A 20,622-nucleotide genomic window follows, 5' to 3' on the forward strand; every position below is an offset into this window, starting at 1 on the left:
ATATGTGAGCTAACCTGTTGGACAAGTTAACAGGTTGCCGGGCCTGGGTGGGTTAGTATTTGGTCACCAACACATTTCAGTACGCACAACTCTTCCCACAGATTTTCGTGTACATCTTGGAATTGAATCATTTCCTAGATGTCTAAAGGACCACACTCGGGTTCCAGAGAACCCGGTTTGATGTCTGCAGAGCAGTTTGAAGGGCACGGCCCTACAGTCGTTAAGTGAGAAGGACAGATCCGAAGAGCCCGCCCTGGGGTGGGCTTTTCACCTGCAACGGCCCCACGTGAGCCGGGCAAACCAAACTGCACCCAGAACCACAGAGGACAGTCACACCATCCATGGCCTTGCAGCAAGGGCCTGGGAGGGGTGTGGAGTGACAATCGATGTCCTGTTCATGAAGCCATCCAGCCAAGGCAGGGACCACTTACAAGTACGCAAGGCTACCGTGCTGAGCAACTGAGCGGCAGGTGCCATTAAAATGTTAGAGAGAGAGGCGGGTGATAACATGCCAGGTTAGCATCAGTGTCGGCTGCTTTCACCCTCCACTCACAGCAGTGACGGACGCCTCTCCCACACCACGTCACCTCCTTCTTTGATACCCGACTTCCAGGCTGGCCCTGGGGCTCCTCGACGTACGTGCCTCGGCAGACAGGGCTTACCTTCAGACAGCATGCTCAGCGCCTCGTCGGAGGTGTGCCCGCCCACACACGCCACCTTCCTGCAAGTCGGATGCTCGCAGGGCACGCGGGAGCCCTCCGGGGACAGGCAGGTCCGCTCCGCAGCAGAACTCGCCACGGACTCCCACTGAATCTCCTTCCTGGGGGACTGAAACTGCAGGCTGCATCCCGTCCAGCCATAGAAGGCCAAGGACAAGAGAAATCCTTGGGCTGGATTCAGTATCCCCTGGGAGGCAGGAGGAAAGGACACGGGTCGGTCGGCGCCGCGGACTGGGAATTAGAGCATCATGTCCACTCGCGCACCCTCTGGGCCACCTCGTGTGGAAGTGAGCCGCTTGGCTGGTGTGGGGCACGACGAAGACTGGCTTGAGGCGCTGCACCTTCCAGGGTGGCTTGGCTCTCCGACAGAGAGGCGCTTTCCATCTTGTGCTCGCGAGTCAGAATTTGATTTAACGAAGGTACCCAAGGCCAAAAATGAGTCTAGAGAACATTCCTCCACTTGGTGTGGTGAGTAGCCATGAAGTGAACCAAAGGAACCAAGTGAAACTCCAAAGCAAAGGGGTGGAGGCAGGGAACGCTGGTCTTATTATAACGTCCTCATGAGTCAGATTCCCCCTGATTCTGCAGCAACATATATATCAGTTCTGCACAGGACAACCCATACGTCTCCACTAACACTTTTGTCTCTTCATTATGAATGCAATACAATGGAAACCTTGGGAGAATGTACTCAGGCGGTTTCCACCTTACTCCCATGTTGTGTATTTCTATCCAAAGTTTTTTCACACACTAACGTGTTATTCTGTAGTTGTAACCAGCCTGATTTTTATATCTTGCATTTTTCACTGAATACTAGAGATCTCATAACTGTCACATTTAACACCTGCATACTATTCCGTCGAGATGAAAAAATGTAATTTACTTAGCCATTCCCTTGTATTTCTTTAATTTGGGTTGCCTATAATGCTTTCTATTTTTTTTTTTTAAAGATCTTATTTATTTATTTGACAGAGAGAGCACAAGCAGGTGGAGTGAGGGAGAGGGAGGAGCAGGCTCCCCGCTGAGCAGGGAGCCCAATGCGGGGCTCGATCCTGGGACTCCGGGATCAGGACCCAAGCCGAAGGCAGACACTTAACTGAATGAGCCACCCAGGTGCCCGCCTATAATGCTTTCTAATGATGGATCAGGTTACAAGGAATACCTTCATCCCTATAGCTTTTTCACAGGCTGAAATATTTCTTCAAGCTAAATTCCCTGATATTTTGTTCTGAAAGGTCTGATACACTGTGCCAAACTGATTTACCAGAGTTGTGCTCATTTAATTACTGATCCCAACAATGAACAGGACTAGCGAGCTAGCAGATCAAAGCCAGATGGAGGTCCCGAGGAACCTGTTAAACTCATCCATCATACTTCTGAGCACTTCTTGTCTTTATTTTTCAAGAAAAAAAAATTTAAAACCAAGACTGACCTACCATAATAAACCACGTGGTCTTAGCCGCATTTCTGACAGGTTTCAAAGAGCTCCCGTTGACATCTGCTTGCATTTCAAGATAGAATAAAAGGCTTTCATTGATGATGTTCGGCAGCCAACTGTCAGCAAGAAAATAACCCAGGGTTATACAATTCACTTTTAAATGCTGGGGGTCAGGGAATATGTCTTCTAACACCTGCAAGTCCTGGAGGGGGATCCATATGAGCAGCAAGGAGGAACTACTGCATCCAGAATTTAAGAGATGTAACTCCTTTTCTCAAGTCTAAAGCAGAGATCAGCAAGTCTTTCCAAGGGTAACACTCAACACCACATCAGTGTTAAGGGATCTAGCAGTCTATGAAATAACCCAAAACTCATGTTTCATTTGAAGAGTAATATAACTTTTTGAGGGAGACCTCCCAAAAATCTTGCTATCTTTTGTTTAAACTTTTAATGTTATTGTTGGTAGGCCAATGAAATTTAAAACGATGAGCTGAGTGTATTTTTAGAGGGAGATAGTCTCCATCTCTCCTAGGAGAATGTCCAAACAAACCTCCTCCTATCGGATAAATTTTTTTTTAAATTTTTTTATTTATTTATTCATGAAAGTCAGAGAGAGAGAGAGAGGCAGAGGCAGAAGGAGAGAAGCAGGCTCCCCGCCTAGCAGGGAGCCCGATGCGGGACTTGATCCCAGGACCCTGGGATCATGACCTGAGCCGAAGGCAGACGTTTAACCATCTGAGCCACCCAGGCGCCCCTCGGATAAATTATTAACAGCACAAAGACACATCCTGTTTTGCAAACTATTGATTCACCCTAGCAAAAGGTTTGCTGATTTCCATCTGTTTTGCACTGGTTACAGATCCATTTTCGAAGCATCCACCTGAAACTTGGGGCCGAATGCCGGTGGTGGGGCAAACCGAGGAGCGAAAAATTGCTCTCTACACTTCTTGACTGCACCGGAGTCGTCACACCAAAAAATGTACCCTTGCCTTTGTTTCTTGTCAGATACAGGAATTCTGGGGTCCAGAATGAATAGAAACGGGTAAACTTTAAAAGCGTGGTCAAGCGCTTTATTTCGGAGTTAGCCCTAACAGCGCGAGTAAACACTGGATGCACTTTTAGGATATAACAAAACTAAACTCGGGATTTTTTGTTCCAAGGGCTTTACATATATTCTGAGCAGATGTGACTATCTTTCCAGGAGCTCATACGTCGTGGACTTGCCTTCCTGTCTCATGTGCATTTCCTCCAAGCGCCCCAGCACAGTATCAAAGATTTCCTTTCCAAAGACTCTTCCCTTTGCAACTTTTGGGTCATGCTTGGAAAAATGTGCTGATTGCATATCCCTTCCCAGGGGCAATTTAAAAAAAATATAGACGAAAGGTTACCAAATAATGAAAACCAGCATTATTTTGAAAAATCGGATCTTGATCACGGCTCCCATCCGTCTCTCGTTCTCTGTGTAAATGCCTTGTCTTCCTTTTAGTAAAGAGGCCACTGCAAAACAAAAAAAACAACAAAAAAAAAACCCAGGGGAACTGCATGTAACATTCATTATTTGCCTTTCCTGAGTGACAGGGAAGGGCGTCAATGAGGATGTCAGCCCCTAAGCAAAGGCAGCAGAGCATGAGGTCGGGCCCGATACTGCCACTCCTCCCTCCCGGCTTCCAAGCTGCGGTTCTCACACGCTCGAGGGGATGCGGAGTCTTTCAAACCTTTACTTTGTTTCCTTTTCAATTTTATTTATTTGAGAGAGAGAGTGTGAGCGAGCACAAGCAGAGAGAGAGGGAGAAGCAGACTCCCTGCTGAGCAGGGAGCCCGATGTGGGGCTCGATCCCAGGACCCTGAGATCATGACCTGAGCCACCCAAGCGCCCCTACAACTTACACTTTCAAATCACTGTAGACTTATGTCAGAGTTGCAAAGATAGCACAGAGAGTTTCTGCAGACCTATTCCCAGATTCGTTCAATGTCAACATCTTACACACCCAGGCTCACATTTGTCACAAGGAAAAGATTAGCAATAGTGCTTTACTATTAATTAAGCCCCAGATTTTATTTGGATGAGTTCAAGAACTATATTTTTTTCAAGAATAGTATTTTTAAAGGTTTATATTTTCTATCTTAAAAATGATGCGTACCTGGGGTGCCTGGGTGGCTCAGTCGGTTAAGCGTCTGCCTTCGGCTCAGGTCATGATCTCAGGGTCCTGGGATCGAGTCCCGCATTGGGCTCCCTGCTCAGCGGGAAGCCTGCTTCTCCCTCTCCTTCAGCTGCTCCCCCTGCTTGTGCTCTCTCTCCCTCTCAAATAAATAAAATCTTTAAAAAAAAAAAAATGCACACTTGCTGTTTGGGAACATTGAAAGATTAAAAATTTCTCCTTATAGACAAGTTGGAAAATATAAAAAAGCTTAGAGGAAAACGAATGAGCCATTGTCCACCCTGAGACCAGCACTGTGAACATCTTAATGCATTTCTTTCCAGTCCTTTCCATATATGTGATTTTCATTTGTTTGATGTAACTGACTCAGCACTTTTATGCAATTCTATTTAAAAAGTTACTGCATTTAATATACTGTTTTTAAAGGCAGACCTGAAAGAAAAGAGATCCAAAGAGCCACAATGATTTCCCATTCCTAGTGATAGAGTCCTTTTAATGTTTTAAAGTTCTACGATCAACAGCTGATCCTCAATCAACCTTCTGTTAAGATGCACTTGTTTTTTTCAGATTTTATTTGAGAGAGAGCACACAAGAAAACGTGCACGCACTGGGGGGAGGGGCAGAGGGAGAAGCAGACTCCCCACTGAGCAGGGAACCTGATGACGCAGGGCTGGATCCCAGGACCCCAACCTGACACAACGGTCGATCCCAGGATGCTTAACAGACTGAGCCACCCAGGCCAGGCCTGCACTTCTTCATTCCTATTCTGCACTTGAGAGATCCATGGGGCTGAAGGTTGGAGGGTGCTCCTTGTCACACTTCCTTGAGGATGCAGTGGGGACTGGAATGCCAAGTCCCCAGCCTCAGCGGAGGTCTTTCCAGGGCTTTCTGCTGGCTCACAACATCCTTCTTATCCAGTCCTTACCATTGCATTTGACTCATTTCCTGTGCTCTACTTCCTGTTTCCTGCCCAACTGAGAAAAGACAGAGGCCAAGCACATCATGGGAGCAGCCAGGCTCACCACTCTTCAGGCCAGACTCCATCCCTTCCCTCCCCCGCCCAAGCCTCCCGCTCCACAGTTTTCCAAGGGCACTCCTGGGGCCTGCAAGCCACATCAAGGGCAGACCCAGGATGAGCCCAGATGGAAACATAAAGTCCACTGGTCCTGGCCTGGAGCTATTAAACGTTGGCAAAGAACTGACGTAGCCCATCATTAAAGAGGCTTGTTCACTTCATTTATTAAACCTGCTCACTTTCTCCAAGTGTACTGTGCTTATGTCTCTGGAGGATGACAAATGAAGTCAATTGTCCTGGATGATTCCAGAAGGACAAGACACGCCATCATCTGAGCCCAAGGCATGGAGCCATACCCCATGGTCCTGCACCCAGAGAGCTTCCCTGTTATTCACCTGCAGTCACTGTCTTTTGGAACAGGATGGGATTGGCCACAAACACCAGCAGCAGCGGCAAGTATGTGGTGACATAGTGGGGAATGGCATGCTCCGGATCCCGCTCACACCTGCGGGAGGAAAACCAAGTCATTCTCGAAAACAAGGCTTTGCCTAAAATATACATACTTATCTGGAAGCCGAGATAAGAGGAGGAGAGTGAAAAGGGAAATGCATAAATCCACTTCTGAGTCTGCCCAAAGGAAATCTGACTCACAGCTCATGTCTGTGAATAAGCAATAAATCACTGAAGAATAAGGCAGATCAATCATGTTTCTACTTGTCTTGTAAATGGAAGGACCTCTAAGGCATTCCACTGGGGGACCTTTTAAAGGGCCCTGTTGAGAAAAGGAAAGATAGAAACAGACACACTGGAATGGGGGAGTCCCCGCACTGGGTCTCTTCAAGGAGAAAAAGACCCAATTCAAGTAGAGACAGAGGTGCTCAGTGAAGTAGTGAGGTTTTAAGCACTTACTCGGCACTATGCCTAGCCAGTCCCGTGAAGATCTAGTCCCTCCCCTTCAGCACCTCAGTATACCCAAACTTCTTGTTCCAAAATAAGTGTGTTTCTATGGTTATGCATAACAATCATTTCACGGGTGCTTTTCAGGGAAAAGGATGGGAAATTTTTTTAAGATTTTGAGTGCCCAGGTGGCTCAGTTGGTGAAGCGTCTGCCTTCGGCTCAGGTCATGATCCCAGGTCCTGGAATCAGGCCCCGTGTTGGGCTCCCTGCTCAGCGGGGAGCTTGCTTCTGCCTCTCCCACTCCCCCTGCTTGTGTTCCCTCTCTGGCTGTGTCTGTCAAATAAATAAATAGAATCTTTAACAAAAAAAAAAAAAAGAAAGAAAGAAAATGTGGGTTTATATGAATTGTTGGGGGGGGAAGAGTATGTTTTTGATAACACATGTATTTAAAATTTTTCATGCTGTTGAGTATTCTTTTATATTTTATAATAACGATGTTGCAAGAGTCATTGAATAGGGGTTCCTGGGTGGCTCAGTCAATTAAGCATCTGCCTTTAGCTCCGGTCATGATCTCAGGGTCCTGGGATCGAGCCCTGTGTTGGGCTCCCTGCGTGATGGGGAGCCTGCTTCTGCCTCTACCCCACCCCCCAAGAATAAAAAATATATATATATTTTTAAATTATTTATTAGAGTATGAGAGAGAGAGAGAGAGAGAGATCATCAACAGGGGGGAGGGCTTAACCAACCTGAGCCACCCAGGCATCCCCAAGGATGGGAATTTCTATTGAAGGATCATGGGAATCATGAGTCACCATGTGATGCAGTGGACTGCTACACAGGTGTGAGTTTACCAAGGTAAGAACTATCGGCTAAGAAATGCACAATGTAACAGAAAAAAGGGCAAAGAGGAAAAGAGAATCGAAGGCAAAGGGGAGAGAGGTTGCTTAAGCCAAGCAGGAGATAAAAACGCAGATGGAGGAACAGCCCCTGTGGCCACAGAAGGTGGAATGATAAAAACGCAAGCACTCTTGTTTTAATATGCATGGAGTGGTCAAATCAGAAAGGGAAAATGATAGAAAAATGCAAAAAAAGTCAGGAAGGAAAAACGCAATGCCACCTTTTCTCACCATCAGGAGGAACACAGTATCACCTTACAATGCTCCCTTCCTTTAAAAGCAGTTTTCATTTGCAGCTGTGAAGGCTCAAATGCGGTCTGGAAAGGCTTGAGGGGAGAAACAAGTGTAGGAAGAGCCATGATTCTGACAGAAAGACAAAAAGTGAGCAATGAATGAGAGGGTGAGGATGGGAGCCTGACTCAGGCCCAGGAGCGGCCTCCCAAGGACCACGGGGGCGCCTCAGAGCTCCTTGTAAGCCCTGCAGCAATGGCTCCCTCCGGCTCCCATGCAACCTTCCCAGGAGGCTCCAGGAGCCCGCAGGTAAGCTGAGTGATGACAGCTCCCTTTCCAATTAAGTGCATTCCATTGTAACAGCCACAGTCACTGTATTTGTCCTTTTAAAGTTCCTCAGGAGAGCAGCTGTATGAATGGATCTACACAGAACTTCGGGAGTATTCACCATCAACTAGGCAACACCAATCTGGAGATGTCAGAGTAGCTGCAAGAAATTAAAAAAGGAGCAGGGGAGAAATGGTCTAACCATGAGTCAGCAAACTTTTTCTGTCAGGGAACATTTACAGTTAAGTATTTTATGCTCTGTGGACCACACACACAGCCTGTCGAAACTGACACTGCAGAAGGAAAGCAGCCATAAATCATGCATAAACAGATGGGCATGACTGTGTTCCAATAAAACTTTATCTACAAAACCAAGCAGAGGGCCGGATTTGTCCTCAGGGCTGTGCTGTGTTGATCCTTGTCTACACTGCCCTAAAATCACAAAGAGACAACGTCCAACCTGTTTTTCAGCTTTCCATTGTAAGTTAGAATATACATAACTTGGAGGGACCGTGAGGCCTTACAAATGATTGCATTGATGAGATTTGTTTTTTTTTTTTAAAGATTTTATTTATCTATGTGAGAGGGAGAGGGAGAGAGAAAGAGCACGTACAAGCAGGGGGAGCAGCAGAGAGAGAGGGAGAAGCAGACTCCCCGCTGAGCAGGGAGCCCGATGTGGGACTCATCCCAGGACCTGAGCCTAAGGCCGACGCTTAACCGACTGAGCCACCCAAGCGCCCCTGCACTGATGAGATTTTAAGGTTGAAGAAGAACCTGAGACCATTTCAGATCTGTCTCTACACCTAGAGCTGCGTGCACGTCCTTACATGGGAGACACACCAAAAGCTGTGTGTGCAGAAGCACCCACCTGCACAAATGTGAAAGGCAGAGGGAGGGAAATGAGCCCAAGAGTACAAGGTATTGTAGTGAGCCCCCCCCGGGGGTCAGCTGGGTGGCTCTATGAACACTGGCATGACCTGCAAGGGGCCCGCTCTGGCTCAGTGCCCCCGCATTCTCTTCAAGAGCACACAATGGGCTGGGGAGCTGGGAGTCCCGACTTACCTGGACACAGAAGGGTAGTAGAGCAGGACCGCTCCCTCCACGCAGAGCAGGGCGGCTAGGCCCCAGGCCATGAGGTGGTAGAGCAGGATGGTGCTAGGGGAGAAGGACAGGGGGGCCTTGCCTGAGAGGAGGGATCGGGATGCCCAGCCACAGAAAGTACCAGACCCACTCCCGGGACCCAAAACAGTCAGGAAAATGTACACTGAGCAAACCCTTGGCAAAGATTTGCCTTATTATGCCTCTGAGTTTTTATTTTTTAATTGAGATGAAATTCACATAACATAAAAGGAACCATTTTCAAGTGAGCAACTCAGGAGTATTCAGTAAATTCACAATGTTGTGCAGTCACCTCCTCTATCCAGTTCGGACATCGTCATCACCCCAGAAGGAAACCCCAAATGCACCCCCCCCCCCCGTTCCTCCTGCTCCTAGCCCCCAGCAACTACCAGCTTCCTTTGTGTCTCTATGGCTTTTCCTATTCCGCACAATTTAGGCAAATGGAGTCATGCAGTATGTGGCCCTCTGTGTCTGGCTTCTTTCACAGCACGTGAGGCTTACAAGGGTGAGAGGAACAAGGAGCAGGTACCTCATCAGTCCTCCTCAGCAACCGGCTTACCCGCTAAGTGAGGAGCTCCTATCCCCAAACCTTCCCAGAGGCACCTAAAAGTCAAGGGTCTCCGTGCTCAGTCCAACCCAAGGTCTCTGAAGAAATGTGTGCGCATTTGATGTTCCAGGATAGTGGGGAGCTTCCCTTCCTCGCCCTCCTCCCCCACGCCCACCATTCGCTGCATGCTTCACATTCCTGGACCATCTCTACCCTTCATCTTCCTACGCCCACACACCTCGCCCTTTTCCCTATAGACCAGAGGTCAGCCAGCCCTGCAGCTGGGGGCTGGAAGACGGATGCACAGCTCTCTGACTGCGCCAATGCAGCCTTTAATCTGCGTCCTCTACGCCACAGGACAGGGGGCCCAGCGCTCCATCGGATGCACTAACCACAACCCAAGACTCTACCAGACTCCTGGCAAATAGTGCAACCCCCCACCCATCAGGATTTTAACTCTGAAGATCAGCTGTGTAGACAAGGGAACGGTCAGGGATCTGAGTGAAGGGATGCCCTTCTAGAAGACAGGAGGAGAGAGCCAGCACACGGGAATGAGCTTCAGGAAGAAGAAACATTTCACAGCCAGCTCTCTGGAAGGCCACAAGGAAACGACTCCAGCCTGTGTTTCCTCCCGGTTCTGGAGCGGCCCTGCCCTATCTCTCTGGGTTTGGGAGCTGGTGGGGTGGGTCTTGCCCAGAAGTCAGAGGCTCTGCATGGAACAAAGGAAAAAAGGAGCAGCCTTCTGCAAGGACTTGGGTGACTGTAGAGTGCAGACCCTCACCTTGGGCCAGAGGAATCTAGGGCCAGAGGAATGCTGAGAGGTGGGAGACAGCAGGCCAGGGGGCGAGGCCAGGCGAGGGCAGGGCTGGGGGTGGCCACAGTCCCGTCAACGGTGCTCTGGCTCCGGATGACCAAGCACAGTGGAGTCAGACTGGCCAGGCTGGTCAGGCGGCAGCCACTTTAGGAACTGATACAACCCCAAACCCACATAGGTGGTGAGCCTGAGCTCCCATGCGTGCACAACGAGGAGCAGCAGGGGACTGCAGATCCTCGTCCCTTTATCTCACCACTGGACAGTTTCCAGGTCCAGGCACGCAAGAGCCCTCCCCAGACCCCCTTTCTCTCACACTCATGTTCACGGAGCAGGTAGACTTCAATTTAGGGCCTTTCCCACAGTCTCAAGCACCTTCTGTTGTTGTTTAAAGCCTGTACATCCTGCATCGGGAGCCAACGTAGCAGTTTAAATTTTAACTCAAAATCTGTCTTAATGACATTTCTTAGAATTAGGATTTTCAAAAAGATTCTCCTGTGCCAAAGAAAATAGCTGAGGACTGGAAGGATCTAGAAGGGAACGTGGCATTTAATCCAGCCATTCCTGCAATACCTTGCCCCCTGCCTTGGAATTCCTCAGGACCCATCCCAGGGCAGCTCCAGTCTCTTAACTGCCACCTGCAGAATCACCTGCGCCCTTGGCTTTGGGAGCAAGCTGGCTCTTAGCAGGGAAGCTACAGGTGCTTCTGGACCCACACCTTCAGCTCTGGCTCCAACCACCCTGTGCTGGCCCCTAGGCGCCCTCACACCAGGAAGCATGGCTTCTGCCAGGGATGAGGTAGGGGCTGGGTCTCTAGCTCCAAACCACCTGTCTTATTTCTCTGCTGTGTTCCCTGCTGCTTTTTGTTTAAGGTTTATTTATTTGAGAGAGAGAGCGAGCACGCCCACAAGCGAGCAGTGTGGGGGGAGGAGTAGAGGGAAAGGGGGAGAGAAACCTAATCACACTCCTCACTGAGCCCAGTGCAGGGCTCGATCCCATGACCCTGAGAGCAGGACCTGAGCTGAAACCAAGAGTCGGATGCTTAACCGACTGAGCCACCCAGGTGCCCCATCCCTACTCCTTCTTGATGGGAGAGCCGACTTCACTCTCAAAGGTCTTCCTAGCGCTGGACACCTGCCCTTGCTCTTGTCCTTAGGCGGGCATCTGGATGTTTCACATCTTTGGACCTTTGCATCCTGCATGACTGGCAGGTCCTTGGAAGCTATGCTCTGCCAGCATCCTCTCATCTCTGCACGCCCTCTGCATCCTGCCTACCCTTATTCTGTGCTCCCAAATGAGTTCCAAACACTCTTCTGGGCCTGCGGAGGGCTTCCTGATTGCCTGCCCCGGCTTCCAAGGGCTCTGCCTGTCTTCTACATCCAGAAAGCGGTCGGGCTGCCCCGCCTGACCACAGCCATCCATGCGTGGGGGTGAAGCAGTGCACACCCCTGTGGCAGTAAACGGCGTACTCTGCTTCCAGCTTCCTTCTGCTACTGCAAGGCTCCTCACAGCTCCACAACTGGCTGTCTGCGAGACCTCTAGTGTGTCAGAACTCCAATCCTCCAATCCCTCCAAAACTGAGTGAGAAACCTATCAGACAGGAACACACACTTGCACTGGGCTTCCAGGTCACGGACCTCTCCTTGCAGCCAGTTGCTGGCCCAAAGCCATTTTCCCTTTTTCCTTAGTAACATAACCTGGATGTCATGCCAGATGGCAGTATGCCTGGCTAAGACTATATATACTTCCAACCTCCTCTTGCAGCTAAGTGTGGCCATGAAACCAAATTCTGGCCAATAATATGAAAGGGGAATTGTTGTGTAAAATCCCCAGGGAGGCTGCTTGAAGGGAGGTGCCTCAGGGGAAAACAGACCCTTATCCATTGCCCCCTTCCTCCTTCCTGCTGCCTGGAATGCAGATGTGATGGCTAGAGCTCCAGCAGCCATATTGGGCCATGACACCTTGAAGTTGGAAGTCACACAATAGGATGATGGAGCATGAATATAGGAGGCGCTTGGGTCCCTGATGTCCATCATAAGGGCCCTGGATTGCCTACCTCTGGCCTCTTTTAGCACGGGAGAAAAATTATCTTGTTTAAGTCACTATTATTTTATGTATTTTACATAGCCAAAGCTAATCCTCACGGATATACCTGGTTGGCTGCCTCTGACCTTCACTGCCTTCCCTAGAGAATTTTCAAAACCAAGAATACACAGGTTCTGTACAGATGTGTAAAAGTTTAGGAGTGAAAGTAAAAAGGTGGAAGAAACAAGCACAAAAGTAAACACTAAACTTCAGGGCAGAGAGACCAAAGTTAATGATGAGGACATAGGAATAGGAGAAATACCAACGATTTTTTTTTTTTTTAAAGATTTTATTTATTTACTTGACAGAGTGAGAGAGAACAAGCAGGGGGAGCAGCAGACTCCCTGCTGACTAGGGAGCCCGATGCAGGGCTCGATCCCAGGACCCCGGGATCATGACCTGAGCCAAAGGCAGATGTTTAACCGACTGAGCCACCCAGGCGCTCCTACCAACGATTTTAGGGCAAGGATCTACTAAGGTTGACCAGCATATTGTACAGCCTGAATGTGATCTTTGTTTACTGATATTGGCTTTAAAAAAGTGAATTTATTCAGGAGCTCCTGGCTGGTTCAATGGGTGGAGCATGCAACTCTTGATCTCGGGGTTGTTGAGTTCAAGCCCCACACCGGGTGTAGAGATTACTTAAAAATAAAATCTTTAGGGGGACCTGGGTGGCTCAGTTGGTTAAGCGTCTGACTTCAGCTCAGGTCATGACCACAGGGTGCTGGGATCAAGCCCCACGTCGAGCAGGGAGCCTGCTTCTCCCTCTCCCTGTCAGTCCTCCTGCTTGTTCTCTCTCAAATAAATAAATAAAATCTTTTAAGAAAAATAAAAATAAAATCTTTAAAAAACAATTTAAAAAGTGAATTTATTCAACAAATGGTGCTGGGACGACTGGACATCCACATGCAAAAGAATAAACACCCACCTTTTCCTCACCTACACACAAAAATTAATTTAAAATGGATCACTGGGGCGCCTGGGTGGCTCAATCAGTTAAGCATCCAACTCTTGGTCTGAGCTCAGGTCATGATCTCAGGGTCATGGGATCGAGCCCGACGTCAGGCTCCATGCTCAGTACGGAGTCTGTTTGAGATTCTCTCTCTCTGCTCCTCCTACCCCCAATAAAATAAATAAAATCTTAAAATATAATGGATCATAGGGGCGCCTGGGTGGCTCAGTCGTTAAGCGTCTGCCTTCAGCTCAGGTCGTGATCCAGGGTCCTGGGATCGAGCCCCGCATCGGGCTCCCTGCTCAGCGGGAAGCCTGCTTCTCCCTCTCCCACTCCCCCTGCTTGTGTTCCCTCTCTCACTGTGTCTCTTTGTCAAATAAATAAAATCTTTAAAAAAAAAAATAAATAAATATAACGGATCATAGGCCAGGGTGCCTGGCTGGCTTCGTTGGTAGAGCATGTGACTCTTGATCTTGGGGTTGTGAGTTCAAGCCCCACGCTGGGTGTGGAGATTAGTTTAAAAAGAAAATCCTTAAAATGGATCACAGACCTAAATTAAAGTGTTCAAACTCTTTTCTTTTTGGCTTGGTTCCCATGTTTTTTTCAACTCATACAAAATATTCCAGATTAATGAGTTTTAAGCCTCATCTTCCTCCACTTCCTCATCCTGGTTAATCTGGAAGTAACTCGATTTGTAAGTTTCTTTGCTATTAGCAACCATGAGCAACATAGATTATTCTTCTTCAAATATTTTTTGGTGAGTTTTCTCAAATACCTTTTGGAAAAAGGCACCTTAGGGGTACGTGGGTGGCTCAGTTGGTTAAGCATCTGACTCTTGGTTTCAGCTCAAGTCATGATCTCATGGGTCCTGTGATCACACCCCACATGGAGCCCCAAGGCCAGTTCTGAGCTCCGTGGGGAGTCTGCTTGAGATTCTCTCCCTCTGCTATTCCCCCTACTTTCATGTGCACTCTCTCAAATAAGTAAATCAATCTTTAAAATAAAATTTTTAGGGGCGCCTGGGTGGCTCAGTTGTTAAATGTCTGCTTTTGGCTCAGGTCATGATCCCAGGGACCTGGGATCGAGCCCCACATAGGGTTCCCTGCTCAGCGGGAAGCCTGCTTCTCCCTCTCCCACTCCCCCTGCTTGTGTTCCCTCTCTCACTCTCTGTCAAATAAACTCTTTAAAAAAATAATAAATGAGATAAAACCTTTAAAAAATATATTTAAGGGGCACCTGGGTGGCTCAGTCAGTAAGTGTCTGCCTTCAGCTCAGGTCATGATCCCAGGGTCCTGGAATCCAGCCCTATGTGGGGCTCCCTGCTCAGCAGGAGTCTGCTTCTCCTTCTCCCTCTGCTGCTCTCTCTTTCAAATGATCTCTCTCTGTGTCGAATAAATAAAACTTTTAAATACATATATACATACATACATACATGGACACCCACACACATATGTATATATATAAAATGTAGTACATCGGGGTGCCTGGGTGACACAGTTGGTTAGCATCTGACTCTTGCTTTCAGCTCAAGTCATGATCTTAGCATCATGAGATCGAACCCCATTGTCAGGCTCTGTGCTGAGTGTGGAGTGTGCTTGAGATTCTCCCTCTTTCTTTCTCTCTCTCCCTCTCCACCGCCCCACTCCCCTGCTCACATGCTCTCTCAAAATTAAATAAAATGTAGTACATCCTTACAATGGAATACTACTCAGAAGCGCATAGGAAGGAACTATGGATGTTGCTGCAACATGGGGAAACCTTGAACATGTCACTGTATGTTTAAGAAGCCAGACACAAAAGGTCACATGCTGAATGATTCCACTTCCAGCCAATGCCCAGAGTAGGCAAACCTAGAGACAGAAAATAGATTGGTAGTTGCCAGGGGCTGGGGGGTGGGGGTGAGGGGTGGGGGGAGGAATTAATCACTGGTAAAGAGATCTGGGGGGGTGATGACTAATGTCATAAAACTAGTTGGTGTGATGGTCGCATGATTTTGTAACTATACTAAAAAATAATGGATTTTATACACTTAAATGGGTGAAGTTTATACTACTTAAAAAAAAAAAAGGCAGAACAAGGGCTCCATCGGAAAGTGGGGGACACACGCCTCCTGGACCAGGAGTCAGGGTACCTGGGCACTCACCCCACCCTGCCATGCGGCTTCCCTTGGTCACTTAGGTTCTCTGTATTTCTGTTCCCCCAACACACACGTACATCCCAGTGGTAATCCCAGAGCACAGTTCCTGAGAGCCTACGATGTGCCGGGCACGATTCTGAACCATTTACACGCAGCATTGCATGGACTCTCCCAGACCTGAGGAGGGCGTAGTATTTCACAGCCAAGTCTAGAGAGCTGAAGCAGCTTGCTGATGGTTAAACAGCTGGTAACAAATGCATGGGGTACACCCACCGGGTCATTTCTCCCAAGGGAGCCCCCCCTGCAGCTCCAGTGCTCAGGTTCCGTATTTGGCGGAACATGTCAATTCACATTTCAAAAACTTCTCTCCTCAAACCTTTAGATCGCCAGAAATTGTCTATGTTCATGCCAATTCTTTTTTAGTATGTGTCCAAAATGCAAATATGTAATTTATGGATCACTTGTCATGGTCTAAACATCCTCATTTTGAATCTGCCCTCAGCCTTTTATAAAAACGAGTTGCCAGAGAGGTTTCTCAGAGAGGGGCTGGCTGATGTTCTGCACTTGATCTTAGCCAAAAGGCCGAGAAGCGATGGGGCTGGCTGATGTTCTGTGTCTGCCATACTGAAAAATATTTTGGAACCCTCAGTAGTACCCCTGACCCTTCCTCATATGACAGAACCTGAGCAGAAAGCTCTTCTTGTTCCCTCCGAATATACCTGTGCCCTGCCGATCTCCGGATCACCAGATAGGCGTCAACCGCATAGCAAAACAGCCACCAGAAGCAGGCGCTATACAACAGCTGGATCCACATCTGTAATCAGGAAGAGCCTGGCATCAAAGCTCCTGGAAACAGGCAGCAGATTGCCCCACCCGTGAAATGAGCTGGCAGATGCCTCTTTCCCGTGACGTCAGGAAGCAGGACATGAAAGCCGTCCGGAGACGCGCGGACGGTCTGGGAACGCAAGGGTGGGATGCGGCCCAGGGCGGGGTGTCCCTTGGTGCTCCATCTGCTCAGGGGTGGGGGGAGACTGCACTGGCCAGCCCTGCCCTCCAGTATTCTCAAAGGCATGGAAGATGAAGGCCTCAGATGTGAGGCCTAAACTGGCGTGAGGGCTCACGGCGCCTGTGAAGGAGCAGCTCTTTGCTGAGAATGAGGGAGTACGGGGCAGGAAAGTGCTTCCCAGAAGCGGGGCAGGAAGGGGCTCGGTATGTTATGGGCAGCACGAGACTGGTGTGCCTCCAGGGGTGGTCTGGGAAGCAGTGTGGGCAGAAGGGAGAGAAGCGGAGAATTGTGCTACGGCGTGGTACACAGAAGTATAGATACGTCTATTTCAATGCAGAGTTCCTCAAGCAGAATACATCCAATCAATCACTTTCTTCTTTCTTTTTCTTTCTGGCCAGCTGGTTTTAACTGCAGCTCAATCTAAGGTCATAAGGATGGTCTATGTGTGCTCAGAAGTGGGGGCAGGAAGAACCACAATACAGCAGTGGTTGGTTCTCAAACCTCAGTGGGAGTCAGGAGCCCCTGCATTTGTTACTTCGCAGACCGACCCGACCCCCCAAGGTTCCTGATCAGCAGGCTCTGAGGATTTGCATTTCTGACAAACCCCAGTGGGCTGAGACCACGCTTTGAGGACCGCAGCCTAAGAGGAGCACAGGGGGGAGAAGAGGGTGAGCAAAAGCCAGGTGTACTTACCGCACTCCCCACACAGTACGCAGCAGGCCAAATGTCTGTCCCATTCACGGCGGTGGGGTTGTCAACAAAATTTGGGAATCCTAGCCACACCGCAGACCGGAATACAATTCCTAAGAGAGAATTAGAGGATACAGTCATCCCGCGGGGGATGCATTCCAAGACCCCCAGTGGATGTGGAAACTGCAGATTGTACTGAATCTATGTTTTTTTCCCTTACGTGCGTTCCTGGGACAAAGCTTAGTTTATAAATTAGGCACAGTAAGAGATTAACAACTAATAATAAAATAGAACAGTTATAACAATAGACGGTCATGGAAGTCGTGTGAATGTGGTCTCTCTCCAAACGTGTTACTGTACTCTCCTCACCCTTCTCGTGGTGGTGTGAGAGGATAAGGTGCCTGCGTGATGAGATGATGCGGGCATCGTGATGTAACGTGAGGCTGCCAGGACCTTCGGCCCGCACCTGGGAAGGAGGAGCACCTGTTTCCGGACCACAGAGCGCTGGGGGGTGGGGGTCGGATGGGAGGGGACACAGAACCCGCAGAAAGCCAAACTGTGGCTGAGGGTGAACTACCGTGCTTTGTAAAGGTCCTAACTCACATCTAAAGCTGACTTGGTGCTCTCTAAAGTAGATGGATATAAGGATAAATACCTGAGAAGGGACAGAGAAAGAAATGAGGGAGGAAAGAAACACACACTTGGGTGTGTACAGAGAGAGAAACAAAGGAGATCCAGGGAGTAATTATTTCGGTCACAAAGCAAGCCCAGGCACTTTGATTTCAACTTAAACCATCATTAGCCACAGTCCTATCCCTAATGTGTTCTTTGTTTACTCGATATGAAGCAACTATGTGATTAAAAATCTGTATTTCTGGCTATTTTTTTTTTTTTAAGATTTTTATTTATTTATTTGAGACAGAGAGAATGAGATACAGAGAGCATGAGAGGGAGGAGGGTCAGAGGGAGAAGCAGACTCCCTGCCGAGCAGGGAGCCCGATGCGGGACTCGATCCCGGGACTCCAGGATCATGACCTGAGCCGAAGGCAGTCGCTTAACCAACTGAGCCACCCAGGCGCCCCTCTGGCTATTTTTTTAATGTCCATATTAAATATTCCTCACAGAAAAAAATGATTGAAAAAGCATGATTCTGAAATGTAAAAAGATAATTCTTTCATTCTCTGAAAAAAAAATGCATTTAAGATTTTCACGAATTAGCTCTCGGCAATTTGCTCTTGACATTTATTATTTGTAAGTTTTCTTTGCTACTAGACCCAAATTTCTAATTCTCCTCAAAACAGTATACATCCTTAAGGTACATATGAAAACTCCTTGTTAGGTAATGTGATATGCTTTGTCTAAGCGTATGCTATGTAAAACGATACTAAAGAGTAACTGTAAACAGTATAAAGTTATATACTATGTACTCATGTAAACTAATATAGTGTGTAATACACTATTAAATATACAATGCATGATACACTACTAGACGCTGTAATACACCACCAAACTGACACTGAATACTCTACTACCAAATATATACTGTATAATGCATTGCCAAATACCGGGGCACCTGGGTAACTCGGTTGAGTGTCTGCCTTCAGCTCAGGTCATGAACCCAGGGTCCTGGGATTGAGCCCCGCACTGGGCTCCCTGCTTAGCAGGGATTCTGCTTCTCCCTCTTGCTCTGCCCCTCCCCCTTGCTTGTGCTTTCTCTCAAATAAAATCTTTAAAAAAAATACACTCTAGTGTGCGATATATTACCAAATATACATTATGTAATACAATACCAAATTTATATTATGCAACATACCATTAAAGAGGAACTATGGACACTAAAAAAGATATTCTTCTCATTATCAAGCACTGCTCACAAAAATGCTTTTCTTCTGTAGAATGCTTTATCATTTTCAGCATCTAGCACTCCTCTGAGCTCAATAAACGCCCTACATATTTTTGTATTGATATGAGCTGATGAATGTCAACTTATTGTGGTAAACATTTCACAAGATGTGTATGTTAAGTCATTATGCTGTAGATCTTAAATTGTTACTGTGCCGTATGTCAATTATAACTCAATAAAACTGAAGGAAAAAAAAAAACCTCTGCCCCATGAGGTAGGCATCTTAAGTATTTATTTTTCAGTGAGGTGTCAGTCACCAAGCCTTCCCCTTAATTCTGCCTCTGTTCATTTGTTAACATCATGCATCTCCCTTCCCAAACCAAGAGTGTATACAAATATTATTCCACCTATCCTCAAAAGATATTTAGGTGTATCTTTATTTCCAGATATTCAAGTTACAGAAACTAAACTGCTATTAACATGTTTTTCCAGGGGTGCCTGGGTGGCTCAGTTGGAAGAGTATGTAACTCTTATCTTGGGGTTGTGGGTTCGAGCCCTATGTGGGGTGTAGAGATTACTTAAATAAAAAAAAAAAAAAGATGCTTTCCCAAAATATTTTAGCAGAATCAGGAAGAAAACCAATTTGATTGAATTAACCAGCACCAAGATGATTTTATCCCTAATACAAAGGAAGTACTTCTTCCTATCTGACTCCTCGGGTCTGAGAAAGTGACCAGAGGTTCCACAGCATTTACCCGAAGTAAAAAAGGTCCTTGAGGGTCTCCAATCACAAGCGCATGGACCGGGAGAATGGGGCCCTGAGACACAGTCACCTGTAGCTCTACCTGCTCGAGGTGGGGTAGGAACTGTTGCCATCCCCTCAGGGCCCAGCTCCAGTACCATCAACAGCCCTTGCTTCAAAAGCAAAACAACTGAAAAGTACAATTCCGAAACGGTTAGCACCTGTCAGCCAAATGCAGAGTGTGGACTGTATCTGGATGCTGATTCAAACCAACCAACTGTAAAACAGCATTTATGACACAACCGAACATACAGCAATGACATTAAAGGACTGATTTTCATTATTTTAAGGTGATAATACTAATGTGATATATATATATATATATATCCACATATATGTATTTCTTTTTTTATAAAGATTTTTTTTTTTAAGATTTTATTTATTTATTTGACAGACAGCAAGAGAGGGAACACAAGCAGGGGGAGTGGGAGAGGGAGAAGCAGGCTTCCCGCAGAGCAGGGAGCCCGACACGGGGCTCGATCCCAGGACCCTGGGATCATGACCTGAGCCGAAGGCAGACGCTTAACGACCGAGCCACCCAGGCGCCCCTGTGTACTTAATTCTTATCTTCTAGAGCTATATACTGAGATCTGTATGGATGAAGTATATACATTCTGGGATTTGCTTAAGATTAATCCAGTGGAGAGTGTGATACGAGGATGGAGTGTAGACAAAGCAAGGTCATGGGTCCAGGGGTTCATTATACAGTCTGTGTGATTTGTATATCTTAGAAATTCTCCAAAATAAAACCTTAAACAAATGGTCAGCACTATCTAGCTTAGAGGTCTGTAAAAAGTGCCATGCATGTTTAAATCAGGGGTGGCAAAGTTTCTGTAAAGGGCTAGACAGAAAGTATTTTAGGCTTTATGGGCCATAATTTCTCTGCCAACATCCACCTCTGTCCTTATCACAGCAGGAGAGAATGCACAGGCGTGGCTGCGTTCCCA

At 47.4% G+C, this 20,622-nt stretch overlaps 2 protein-coding genes across 8 annotated transcripts in view; one reads left to right on the forward strand and one right to left on the reverse strand.

Moving 5' to 3' along the window:
• The window catches only part of TBL1X (transducin beta like 1 X-linked), a 244,372-nt gene extending 241,153 nt beyond the window's left edge, over positions 1 to 3,219 (forward strand). For 4 of the 6 annotated variants that reach the window (XM_064573711.1, XM_064573712.1, XM_064573710.1 and 1 more), the window contains one exon: positions 3,017 to 3,218. In XM_064573711.1, coding sequence (XP_064429781.1) covers positions 3,017 to 3,193 — 177 coding nt within the window. In that variant the 3' untranslated portion in view covers positions 3,194 to 3,218. Of the gene's footprint in view, positions 1 to 3,016 lie in introns of all 6 variants that reach the window. The other 2 variants (XM_064573715.1, XM_064573717.1) reach the window with 2 other exon arrangements.
• The window catches only part of GPR143 (G protein-coupled receptor 143), a 37,695-nt gene that overhangs the window by 15,002 nt on the left and 2,071 nt on the right, over positions 1 to 20,622 (reverse strand). Inside the window, exons 2-8 of one of the 2 annotated variants that reach the window (XM_064573720.1) lie at positions 17,034 to 17,143; positions 16,054 to 16,148; positions 8,746 to 8,838; positions 5,727 to 5,836; positions 3,546 to 3,654; positions 2,156 to 2,273; positions 663 to 906 (exon numbers count right to left, since the gene is read on the reverse strand). In XM_064573720.1, the coding sequence (XP_064429790.1) occupies positions 663 to 906; positions 2,156 to 2,273; positions 3,546 to 3,654; positions 5,727 to 5,836; positions 8,746 to 8,838; positions 16,054 to 16,148; positions 17,034 to 17,143 (879 nt within the window). The remainder of the gene's footprint in view (positions 1 to 662; positions 907 to 2,155; positions 2,274 to 3,545; positions 3,655 to 5,726; positions 5,837 to 8,745; positions 8,839 to 16,053; positions 16,149 to 17,033; positions 17,144 to 20,622) is intronic. The other variant, XM_064573719.1, reaches the window with a different exon arrangement.

This window comes from Mirounga angustirostris, unplaced genomic scaffold (assembly GCF_029215605.1).
Source record: "Mirounga angustirostris isolate CCGP_5_RB_7025 unplaced genomic scaffold, mMirAng1.0.hap1 SCAF_11, whole genome shotgun sequence".
Classification (NCBI taxonomy): Eukaryota; Metazoa; Chordata; class Mammalia; order Carnivora; family Phocidae; genus Mirounga; species Mirounga angustirostris.